This window comes from Choloepus didactylus, chromosome 7 (assembly GCF_015220235.1).
Source record: "Choloepus didactylus isolate mChoDid1 chromosome 7, mChoDid1.pri, whole genome shotgun sequence".
In the NCBI taxonomy this organism is placed as follows: Eukaryota; Metazoa; Chordata; class Mammalia; order Pilosa; family Megalonychidae; genus Choloepus; species Choloepus didactylus.
The window spans coordinates 38,095,580-38,108,710 of record NC_051313.1 but is presented as its reverse complement, the minus strand read 5'-3'; the positions used below and the strand labels follow the sequence as shown (position 1 = coordinate 38,108,710).

At 34.7% G+C, this 13,131-nt stretch overlaps 1 protein-coding gene across 4 annotated transcripts in view; it reads right to left on the bottom strand.

The window, feature by feature from the left end:
* LAMA4 (laminin subunit alpha 4) overlaps positions 1 to 13,131 on the bottom strand; it is a 157,274-nt gene that overhangs the window by 44,230 nt on the left and 99,913 nt on the right. For 2 of the 4 annotated variants that reach the window (XM_037842608.1, XM_037842610.1), the window contains exons 16-18: positions 8,362 to 8,478; positions 6,883 to 7,065; positions 373 to 512 (exon numbers count right to left, since the gene is read on the bottom strand). In XM_037842608.1, the coding sequence (XP_037698536.1) occupies positions 373 to 512; positions 6,883 to 7,065; positions 8,362 to 8,478 (440 nt within the window). The remainder of the gene's footprint in view (positions 1 to 372; positions 513 to 6,882; positions 7,066 to 8,361; positions 8,479 to 13,131) is intronic. The other 2 variants (XM_037842609.1, XM_037842611.1) reach the window with 1 other exon arrangement.

Here is a 13,131-nt window from a genome sequence, read left to right as displayed (position 1 = left end):
TTGGTGTTGGCTTTACTTGATTTCTTTTGTGAGGTCAGCTTTGTTGATTAAGTTAACTCAGTGGCTCTGAAGCCTGGGTACACCTTAGAAGCACCTGCGAGGCTTTAAAAAAATACAGGTGCTGAGTCCTCTCTCTAGAGAGCCTGATTTATTGTTTTGAGGTTAGGAAAAGGATTTTTTTTCTTTTCTTTTTTTTTTTTTTTTTTGCCCTAAAGCTCTGTACATCATTCTAATGAACAGCCTGGGTTGAGAACCATGGAGCTAAATAATACAGTCTTAAGGTTCAGGGCTTGGGAAGCTGCCCGAGGAGTTGGAGCTTGGCTTCAGGTTCTCATTATCACCAAGAGATTGATGACTCTTTTCATCAGTTACCTTGCTGGCCACACTTCTGGTCTGAGCAATGAGCTCTCTGATCCTCTGGATACTGGCAGAAACGTTGCTTGCAGGTCGCTTCTGCTCAACCGTTCGAAGCTGATCCAGGAGCTGAGGGACAACCTCTGTCAGATTTCTCACTATAGTTAAAAAAAATCATTACAGTAAATATTTCAATTATCGATTATATTTCAGTGATCAGATGAAGAGACAACAAACACATGATTACTTTTGGCAGAACTATAAGAAATTATTTTCAAGCCTCCACAAATAATAGCTAAGCCAAAACCATAATTGATGCCTATTTTGTGGCATTTATGGTACATCTCGATCTTCAAGTTGTATGCAAAGCAAGCAGACTTATAAAGTATGTTTCTAAAGGGCAGTATCCACGACAAATATGCAGATTCTTCTTTCACCATCAAGCACAGGTTCTGTTTGCATTTCTAAGTAATATTAACAAGTCAAGAAAGGCTGGGAAAACTTACCTGTAGAAAAGAGCACAAATCATAGGACTGTGCTTGATGAGAGAAGCCCAAAGCACAGAGCATGGCATAACTTTACTCCAAAGTTTCACCTCCAGGAGTGGAGGTCCTCAAAGTGTGGTCCCCAGACCAGAGCATAAGCATCACCTGGGAACTTGGAACGTCAACAAGTTCTACTGAATCAGAAACTCTGGGTGCGGGGCCCAGCAACGTGTGCTTTAACAAACCTTCCAGGGGATTCTGGTGCCTGCTAAAGTTTGAGAACCACTGGAGTAGAGAATGTATATCTTTGGGCATTCTGCTGCAAAAATTGAATATTTGCTGCAGTGCCAGAGCAAACTGTCTAGAGCCAAACTAAGCAGGTTCTGGAGAATATCTGAGTTGGGATCAAGGAAACTTCTCTTTTTCTGTATTCAGGAACAGGGTTTTCTCTGGCACAAGGAATGGAATAGAGGAAAATAAGAGCAAATAATAGCAACTGTCAGTTTATTGTATTAGTTAATACAGAGGTAAATATTTGTTGTCTGGATCACCAACCACATTAGCCATTTTTAAATTAAATCTAATAAAGACCATTTAAAGTATCACATTACAATTTTATTTAACAGCTTTCATGCATTTTTTAATTAGAGAAGTTGTAGGTTTACAGAAAAATCATGCAGAAAATACAGATTCCTGTATACCAACCCCTACTATTAACACTTTGTATTAGTATGGTATGTTCCTTGTAATTGATAAAACAATATTATTACAATTATACTATTAACCATAGTACATAGTGTACATCAGGGTTCCCTGTGTTGTACAGGCCTATGTTGTTGTTCTTTTTAAATTTATTCTAGTAACATATATACAACCTAAAATTTCCCCTTCTAACCACATTCAAATATACAATTCAGTGGTAATTACATTCATAATGTTGTGCTGCCATCACCACCATCCATTACCAAAGCTTTTCCATCCACCTAAACAGAAATTCTGTAGCAAGTAAGCATTAATTCCCCATGCCCTGCCCCCATCCTGGCTCCTGGTAGCCTGTATTTTAGTTTCTGACTCTTATGAATTTTCTTATTTTCACTATTTGATATCAGTGAGATCATACAATATTTGTCCTTTTGTGTCTGGCTTATTTCACTTAACATGATGTCTCCAAGTTCATCCATTTTGTTACATGTGTCAGAACTTCATTTCTTTTTACGACTGAATAATACTCCACTGTATGTGCATACCATATCATTTTGTTTATCCATTCATCTCTTGATGGACACTTGGGTTGCTTCATCTTTTGGGAATTGTGAATAGCAATGCTATGAACATCGGTGTGTAAATATCTGTACAAGTCCCTGCTTTCAATTCTTTTGGGTATATACCTAGAAGTGGGATTATTGGATCATATGGTAATTCTATACTTAACTGTCTGAGGAACCACCAAACTGTTTCCATAGTGGTGAACCATTTTACATTCCCACCAACAATGAATGAGTGTTCTTATTTCTCCACATCCTCTCCAAATGCTTATTATTTTCCACTTTAAAAAAAAATAGTGGCCATTCTAGTGGGTATGAAATGGCATCTCTTTGTGGTTTTGATTTCTATTTTCCAATGGCTAATGATGTTGAACATCTTTTATGTGCTTTTTGGCCATTTGTGTATCTTCCTTGGAGAAATGTCTCTTCAAGTATTTTACTCATTTTTTAATTGGGTTGCTTGACTTTTGGTTGTTGACTTGTAGAATTTCTTTATATATTCTGGATATAAAAGCCTTATCAGATCTGTGGTTTGTGTTTCTGTAGGTTGTCTTTTTACATCTATGATGAAGACCATTGATGCACAAAAGTTTTTAATTTCGATGAAGCCCCATTTATCTACTTTTTCTTTTGTTGCTCATAAATTCTAAGAAACCATTGCCTAACACGAAGTCTCCCAGATGCTTCCCTATGTGTTCTTCTAGCATTTTATAGTTTTGGTTCTTATTTTTAAGTCTTTGATCCATTTTGAGTTAATTTTGGCATATGGATATGTAATTTTCCCAGTACCATTTGATGAAGAGGCTATTCTTTCCCCATTGAGAGGTCTTGCATTTGCATCAAAATAAATTGGCCACAGATGTGAGGGATTACTTCTCAACTCTTAACTCAATACCATCGGTCTATATGCCTGTCCTTGTGCAGGTACCATGCTGTTTTGATTACTGTAGCCTTGTAATAAGTTTTCAAATTGAGAAATATGAGTCCTCCAATTTCATTATTCTTTTCAAGATGGTTTTGGCTATTCAGGAACCCTTATCTGTTCACATAAATTTGATGCTTGGCTTTTCCATTTCTGCAGACATGGCTGTTGGAATTTTTATGAGATTGCAGTAGGTCTATTAATCACCTTGGGTAGAATTGGGATTTTCTATCCACAAACATGGACGGTATTTCCATTTATTTAGGTCTTCTTTGATTTTTTTCAGCATGTTTTGTAGTTTTCCATGTACAAGTCCTTTATATCCTTAGTTAAACTTATTCCTAGATATTTGATTCTTCCATTTGCTCTTGTGAATGGAATTTTTTTCTTGATTTCCTCTCTAGATTGTTCATTATTAGTATACAGGAACACTACTGATTTTTCCATGTTGGTCTTGTACCCTGCCAATTTGCTGAATTCATTAATTAGCTCTAGTAGCTGTGGTAGATTTTTCAGGATTTTAACTATATAAGATCATGTCATCTGAAAATAGGGAGAGTTTTACTTCTTAATTACCAATTTAGGTGTCCTTTCTCTTTCTTACCTAATTGCTCTGGCTAGAACTTCTAGAACAATGGTGAAAAACATTTGTGACAGTGAGCATTCTTGTCTTATTCCTGATCTTGGAGGGAATGTCAGTCTTTAACCATTTTAGTAAAATGTTGGCTGTGGATTTTTCATATATGCTCCTTATTATGTTGAAGACATTTCCTCCTATTTCTACTTTCTAAGTATTTTGATCAAGAAGAGGTGCTGGAATTTGTCAAAGTCCTTTTCTGTGTCAATTGATATGATATATTTATTGATTTTCTTATGTTGAATCACCTTTGTCCCTGGGATAAATCCCACTTGATCACAGGATATAATTCTTATAATGTCCTATTGGATTTGTTTTCCTAGTATTTTGTGGAGGATTTTTGCATCCATATTCATAAGAGAAACTGGTCTGTAATTTTCTTTACTTGTGGTATCTTTATATGGCTTTACTTGTGGTATCTTTATCTGGCTTTATATGTTGGCCTCATAGAATGAGTTAGGAAACATTCCCTCTTCTTCAATTTGTTGGAATAGTTTGAGCAGGATTATGGTTAATTACTCTTGGAAAGTTTCGTAAAATTACCCTGTGAAGCCATCTGGTCGTAGCTTTTCTCTGTTGGGAGGTTTTTGATGACTGATTGGATATCTTTATTTGTTATTGGTCTGTTGGGAACTTCTATTTCTTCTCGAGCCAGTGTAGGTTGTTCATGTATTTCTAGGAATATGTTCATTTCATCTAAGTTTTCTAATTTTGAGTATACATTTATTCATAGTATCCTCTTTCTGTGGGTTCAGTAGTAATGACCCCCTTTAATTTCTGATTTTAGTTATTTGCATCCTCTCTTTTGTTAATCTGTCATCTAGTTGAAAGTTTGTCAATTTTACTGCTCGTTTCAAAGAACCAAGTTTTCATTTCATTGCCTCTCACTATTTTTTTTTTTAATGTACTATTTCATGTATCTCTGCTTTAATCTTTGTTATTTCCTTCCTTCTGCTTGCTTTGGGTTTAATTTGCTCTTCTTTTTCCAGATCCACCTTTCACAGTCTTTGCAAATTGGCTCTGCATTTGCTGAGATATTGGTATCTACACAGGCACCCTAGCATGTGCACAGGGGTTGTTCTGCTCCTCCAGAACAGGACTCGGTACACACAGCGGGAGCACAGGCTGGCTCCACACCACGTCAGGGAGTAGGAGGGAAAGAGGGTGGCAATAGTGTCAGGAGATTTGCCTACATTTTTAAAGCTGTGCTTTCTCGATTCAGCACTCATCCAGCTGAATCCTTTAACTGTTTCTGGAGGTTTGAAGAAGATGGTTCTGCCAGTTTTTGATAGTTGTTTCACGATTTTGTTGGGGAATGGTCTCCAGGGGCATCTTACTCTTTCTTCCTTACGTTACATTTTGATATGGTAATATATATAAGACAGGGTCCTGTCCCTCTCCCCAATTTGCTCAGAAAAAGGGAGTTACTTTATATTATGTTATGGTATGCTGCCTCAATTATTTTGTTTTGAAACACGAAGTACTGTTTGAAGAAAACACATTAGCCTGATACAGTTTCAATCGATAGTAGTTCTGGATGCTCATTAGAATCTCCTGACAGGAGGATAAGAAAGGAGCAAAAGAAATCTGAAGAAACTTAACTCAGATTTAACAAATATTCCTGGGCAATATCTTTATAAATGCAAATTTTGGATGTGATGTAAGCAAATCTTTTAAAGATCAAATTTTAAAGGCAATTAAGTGAGAGGTTAAATGGAAGAACTCATGAATATATGCTTAAAAGATGAAAAAATGTATGCATATTTTTATATATATTATATATAGATATATAAAGACTGAAGTTCTGATACATGCAACAAAATGGATGAACTGTGAAGACATCATGTTGACTGAAATAAGCCAGACACAAAGGGACAAATATGTATGATCTAACTGATAGTAATAATTAGAATAAGCAAATTCATAAGAGTCAGAAACTAGAATATGGGTTACCAGGGTCATGGTAGGGGTAAGGAATCCAGATTTAATGCTTTAAATTGTACAGAGTTTTTATTTGGGGTGATGGAAAAATTTTGGAAGTGGGTGGTGGTGATGGTAGCATGACATTCTGAGCTTATTTTGATAGCACTGAATTATATACTCAAATGTGGTTGAAGGGAAAATTCTAGATTGTGTATATGTTATTAGAATAAAAAAGGAAAATAAACTCCAGCAAAACAACACAGGACTGTACAACACAAACAGGGAACCCAAATGTAAACCATGAGCTATAGTTAATAGTACAATTATAATAATATTCTTTTATCAATTGTAACACATATACCACCAAATGCAAAGTGTTAATGGGAGGTGGTATAAGAGAACTCTATTTTCTACATGATTTTCCTGTAAACCTGCAACTTCTCTAACTAAAAATTAAAGACAAATATGAAAGAACTATCTTCATGTTGTGGGAATGGGTATTTGTGATTTTGGATAAAATTTCTAGTGATGGTTATCATATATGGATTCAGAATTGTTTCTTAAACAATATAGATAAAGTGAAGATACTATAGTCTGCAAAACCATGTTGGAGAACTAAAGGCTTTAGACATGACAAAGACACTGATAGTTAAGACTTTTGTGAAGAGATGAATAAAAATGTGAGAAAGGAAATAATTACATTTCCCAAGTAATCTGGTATCCTGGGTAATATCTGATTTTAAATATTTATGTGTAGCTAAAAAAAATTAGGCAGGCATCAAAATATTTTATTTGCATTGCTACAAATTTGTATATTCAATTTAACCAACAGACTGTTCTTCTTAAGGGGAGACTGAGGTAATGTTTGGCCATATTCAATCTTGTTGGTAATAACCTGCTGTACACAGGCAAGGAAAAGCAATGTGCTTTAGCAAATTTTCAGTAAATTTTTTTCCTAAAAACTAAACAACATTTTGTTAAGGTTATTCAGCCTAACATATAATCTCTCTTCCTCCCCAAAGGACCCATCTTAATCACCTTGAGAAAAATAATTGCTACCATTATCTCATATAGAGAAATTATGACTTTTTGCCAACGTATCTAGGGTGTATGTATGTGAAATATATATATATATATATATTTTCCTCTGATAGATGAACTGAAGCAAAAATTTTTCTCCTTTCTACAACATTCCACTTAAAAACCCAAATGAAAAAAATGCTTTTCAACAAAATGTGTAAAGTTTAATGGCCAATTCCTCAATTGGATCCAAATTGCGAAGGTTCTAAGTGATACCTGCATCTCTAGCAGAGTCCACTGCAGTGTTATAAGCAGAAGAGTCAAAATCTTGAAGATTCTGGGACCAGCTGGTCAGATTGTTGGCCATAGGGGTGATGGCCTGCTGGACCTCCACCGTTGTCTTGTTGGCTTCTCCCATGATCTGCCAGGCCTGACCCAGGCGCGGCTGAGCATCACCTTCTCTCAGAATACAAGGAGATTAACTTTGCAGAGAAGCAGGCATTTGTTGCAGAACAGTAGTATCCAATTACTTACTGTGATGAAACAGACTTAAATTTTGGACTTTTAAGCAAGATTAATATTTTTAAAGATATGTTAATTATGGCATAATTTAGGTGCATAAGAATATTGTGAACAGCATTAATAAGTGAGTTTGAGAGACTCTAAAGTCTCATTAAAATGATCTGGCTCACTTGAAACATTTTCAAATTAAGAAGTAAATTTTAAAAATAGAGTAATTAATATTTCCTTGGGTTAGAAGCCACAGAAAATGCATATGAGATTTTAATTCATTAAGATAGTCATTAAAATTCATTGCAAATATCACTTTCTTCTATGTGAAAAATATTCTGTTAGAATACATTTTGCCCTTAAAATTATGCCATGGTAGGGAAGTAAGTTAATAAAGGTATTTCAAATAAGAAAGGCAAGTTTCAAAAGAGTATATATAGTGAAATCCTGTTTTTATTAAGATGTTATCTACTCAAAATAAAAATAACATAACACGTTTACAACAATAATTTTAGGTGATGGGATTCTAAGTGATTATAAGTGATTTTTCTTCTCTTTTCCTTATCTGTATTTTCTAATTTTTCTATAAAGATTATGTATTCCTTCTATAATAAAAATAATTAAATGTCACTTGGGTGATGTAACGTCAAATTTTTAAAGTGGGGAGACCTTAAATTCAACCTCGCATGCTCTGAATTCTGACAAATGTTGGCTTGAATCCTGGTCTGCTTCTTATTGGCTGTGCCTTTTGGAGTAAGTTCCCTGACCCTGACAAGCCTTGAGGTTCACATCGGCATAAAGGCAATAGCGATGGTTTACTCGCATGAGATAATGAATGTAAAGCACTTAGCACAGGGCCTCGCATGCAGTAACCCTCAATAAAGGGTGGCTGTGACCATGCTGTTGATGAGGATTCTCAACGGCTAATGTTCTCCTGGCTAGAGCTTTGGCATACTATGGGACTACAGCTGGGAAATGCACTTAAATTTTAATAATGGTCATTAAAAAATATCTATGCTATTGCAGCTTTTAAATTTATGTATTTATTTTAACTTTACTTTCTAGAACAATTTTTTTTTTTTTTTTGGTAGTGAACATAGTTTCTCTTAATACCAGAAAAAATATTTATTATAAGAGTGGCCTAATTAGGTAAATCAATTAGGTAAATTACCTATTCTTTTTTGAAGGTCGCTCTTACATCCCAGTCAACAAACAAGAGAGCTGGGCTCTGTCTCTGGCCCTTACCTCTCTCTGCTGCCTGTAGTTGCTTAATGACATCGCTGAGCCTGTTTCTGAGGGTGCCCTTCCTCGCCAGGGCTCCGCCCACACGCCGGCTGGTGTCAGCCACTGCCTCTTCATTGCCTGTGAAGAAGCAGCAGATCAAAGGACCAGTGGGGCTGGGATGCCTCTGCCAAGTCTCCATTTCAGCAACGAGAATTCTGATTACCAAATACACTGAACATAGATCACCAATTCTGGACAAGTGCATTTAGAATAAGAGGTGCAGGATTGCAGAAAACTTGTAGCACCGCTCGGAGTGACTTAAGATGTCATGAAGTGAGTCATAAAGGATGTAGAGATAACAATTTGTTTCTTTGAAAAATAAAGTGCTGCTGTGACTAATAGCACCTGGCAGCCTCCCCCCTACGTGGGATCAGACACCCAGGGAAGTGAATCTCCCTGGCAACGTGGAATATGACTCCCGGGGAGGAATGTAGACCCGGCATCGTGGGATGGAGAACATCTTCTTGACCAAAAGGGGGATGTGAAAGGAAATGAAATAAGCTTCAGTGGCAGAGAGATTCCAAAATGAGCCGAGAGATCACTCTGGTGGGCACTCTTACGCACACTTTAGACAACCTTTTTTAGGTTCTAAAGAATTGGGGTAGCTGGTGGTGGATACCTGAAACTATTAAATTACAACCCAGAACCCATGAATCTCGAAGACAGTTGTATAAAAATGTAGCTTATGAGGGGTGACAGTGGGATTGGGAATGCCATAAGGACCAAACTCCACTTTGTCTAGTTCATGGATCGATGTGTAGAAAAGTAGGGGAAGCAAACAAACAGACAAAGGTACCTAGTGTTCTTTTTTACTTCGGTTGCTCTTTTTCACTCTAATTATTATTCTTGTTATTTTTGTGTGTGTGCTAATGAAGGTGTCAGGGATTGATTTGGGTGATGAATGTACAGCTGTGTGGTGGTACTGTAAACAATCGAAAGTACAATTTGTTTTGTATGACTGCGTGGTGTGTGAATGTATCTCAATAAAATGATGATTAAAAAAAAAAAAAAAAAAAAAAAAAAATAGCACCTGGCAGCACAACTGATAATCAGCTGTAAAGAAGAGTTCTGTGTATGGTGATGACTGTTTCCATAAGAAAATTCTTTTTTTTCAATTGTTTCAAACAAATTTTTAATTCATATAAAACATGAATGTAGAAAGGGGCACAGATTATAAATGAATAGCTTGAAGAGTTTTCACAAGGTGAAAACACAATATAACCAGTGTCCAGGTCAAGAAAATAGAACGTTATTAGCACCCTAGCAGCTCCCCTTGGTTCCCAAAGATAACCACTATGCTGAATTCTATCTCTAGTTGTCAGTTGAAGTTGTTTTTAAACTTTAAAAGAAATGATGCAGTATATACTTTTTAATATCTCTGTATCTCTGTCTTAATTTCTGTAGTGTAATAATAAGTCTCAAATCTGGTAGCTTAAGTCTTCCAGGTTTGGTTCTATTCTTCAAGATTTGGCTTTTTTTTTTATTTGCATAGAAATTACAGAATCATCCTGTTAATTTCATATCATCTATCTATCTAATCAACTATTATCTAGAAACATTTCTGGTATTGATATTGATTGATATTGCATTGAATCTATAGATCAATTTGGGGAAATTAGCATTTTTACAAAATTGAGTCTTCTATTCAATGAATACTGTATTTATGTACATTGTTTCTGATCTAAAGTCCTTAGATCTAATTCTTCTTTAGATCTTCATTTATTTAGATCTTTAATTTCCTTCAGCAAAGTCTTAAAGTTTTACACGTGGAGATATTAACATCTTTCATCAGATTTATTCCTAGATATTTGATACTTTTGATGCTATTCTTATGTTATCATTTTGAAAAGTTAACTTGCTAATTGTTGGATGTAGAATTAAACTGGATTTTTACATGCTGAATTAGTTATCAGGAGCATCCTTGTCTTGTTTCCAATCTTGGTGGGAGAGCTTTCAATATTTCAGTATTAATATTTTGCTTAATATTGTTATTACTCTTTATTAGATTAAGGAAATTGCCTTATAATCCTAGTTTGCGGAATTATTTTTTTAAAAATCATGACTAGGGATCAAATTTTAATAAAAGATTTTACTATATCCAGTGAGATGATCATATGATTTTCTCCTTTATTATGCAAATAGGTGAATTGCAATGATATCTTTTAATGTTAAATGATCTTTGAAATCTTAGAATAAACTCAACTTGGTTGTTATGTATTATCATTTCTACGTATGCTAGATTTGATTTGATTTACTAATATCTTGATTAGGATTGTCACATCTTTGTACCAGAGAATTTGGCTTATAATTTTCCTTTATTTTAATGTCTCTATCAGGTTTTGGTGGTTTCACTGAATAAACTGGAGGGTATTTCCTCTTTTTCTATTTTCTGGAAGAGTTTGTATAAGAGTGGTGTTACTTCTTTTTCAAATGATTCGGGAAAATTCACTAGAAAAGCCATCTGAACCTTGAGATTTTGTTATGAGAAAGGTTTAATTAGTGATTAAATTTATTATACATATATATACATACATAGAGACATACACATACAGTTCTGTTTCAGAGTTTCTGTTTCGTATATTGGTTTTGATAAATTGTGTTTTTCTTACAAAAATTATTCTTGAAAGTGCGCTTGTGCCATAATCTCTAAACTGGGGTTATCTGAGTAAATCCAAACAGGCTTTGTGATGTGTTATCTCGTCATCTGAACTTAACGATCAACTATCTCAATAATTCTTTGTTTCTGTATAATTCTTTGTTTCTGTTTTTGCTTCGTTTACTTCCAAAGCATCAGGAAATCTGTTTCTTGACAGACAGCAAAATAATTTTTTTGCTTCTTATTGTATTCTCCTCCTCTCCAGCATGCTGGTAAATATACTCTCCTATGGTGGTGTGCTTTCCCTTTTCTATTACACAGTTTGGGTGAGTTTGGTTTGTTGTTCAGTTATCCTTTTTTCTACTGTCATCGAGAGGGTGTAACAAAGTCCAAGCACTTTCCCAGAATGCAAGGAGGGACTAAAACTATTTTGTAGCTGCACTGCATCTTCTCTCTCTCTCTTCCTAGTTTCACATTTTGAATACTGTGATGCAAACAATCTTTCAGCTCTTTTTGGGTCTTCTGACTAAAAAAATCACAGGCTAATACAGAGAAAGAGTGTTTTTGACTTTGTATTTGGAGCTCTTGATTAAAAATAGGAGAAAGAATATCTATTTGGGGCTGGATTTTTATAAGAGGAAACGTTTCTTAAAAGATTTGTCCTATTTAGAACCTACTGTCTTGCAAAAGTATTTTTCATTTTATAAAAGAATTCAGTAGAAGTTTCCTTTATATAACTGCCCCCAAGCTCATTATAGATTATTAGCTATTTGATATAGATCATGAAAAAAAAGAAAGCTGAAAAACCAAGATTGTGGTCATTGAAAATCAGTTGGAGATGAAGAAACAGCAATTTGAAATGATACTGTAACTGTAAATACATACAGTTTAATTTGAAAACTTGAATTTATATCACAAACCTATGTATTGTCTAAAGAAAGAGAGTCCTATGAAGTTCTGAGCCACACAGTCCTGAGCCCCTATCCCTGTCACTTTTACAAGTAAGTCTATGTTAATCAAACAAAGTCATGAAATAGGTGGCCAGAAATGCAAAATATTCAAAGAGGCTGAGGCAGAGAGACTTATTTGGACACACAATATGGAAATTTGAGAAGACTTCATTCCCAGGAGAGAAAAGTAGCTTTCAGGGGTGCAATAAATCAATGATGAGAAAATACATTGCAAATTATTGAGGAAAATGAAATATTTAAGTCACTGCATCAAGAAGTCTCCCATATTATGGTCTTACCCATATAAGGAACAAAAACAATACATAAAACATGGCAAGATTTATTTTTAAATATTTTGCTATTAATATTCTAGTTCTTTACTGCTAACATTCTAACTCTTTTCCAAAGAGTAGGCTCAGGGTTAGACTTCCATAATAAATTTATTTGACTTATGTAACAAATTAATAGACTAGAGAAACTTAATAGCATTTTAATTGCTTTTGCTTACCCAGAAAACATAAAAATAATTATGTAATTAAGTAGTTAAGTATGCTCCATATGAAAAACAAAATGCATTTATTTTCTATGTGTAGTGGCTATTTTGTAAAAAAAAAAAATGCAGGGTTAGATTTGAGATTAATTGCTTTGATAAGATTTCATGGAATTTTCAGTTTCAAATTTTGCCTTTGTTTTTACTTGTTATTTAGAAGCTAGCTAGATAATGGATTTCCGACTTCATTAGCTAACACTCAAATGTCCTTAGTAATGAGTTCACTAACACGGAGATGAGTAATGTTTACTGACATTCTTATTCCATTCAATTGTGGAATCACAAGATTAAACATTTACTAAAATTATTTCACCTTTTGATGTTTCTTCCCTCTCAAAATCTTGCATGTGCTTGCTTTAGCAGATGGAACACTGGCCTTTGGAGCTCCTTCTTTCCATATGATTAGACTTGTCGTAAACATAGTGAATTAATGTAGAACACAAACTACAAGAAAGTGCAAAGAACCAGACTGCTTTTTGGTACCCTGTCATCCTAATTTTCTTTCATGGTGATGACTGGAAATTTTTGAAGATTCTTCTAAATTGTCCAAGAAAGATTAAATTTTATGCAACATAGTTTTATTGAGTGTATTTTATGAACTTATCTCCTTGAAAATTGGGATTTCTGATAAATTT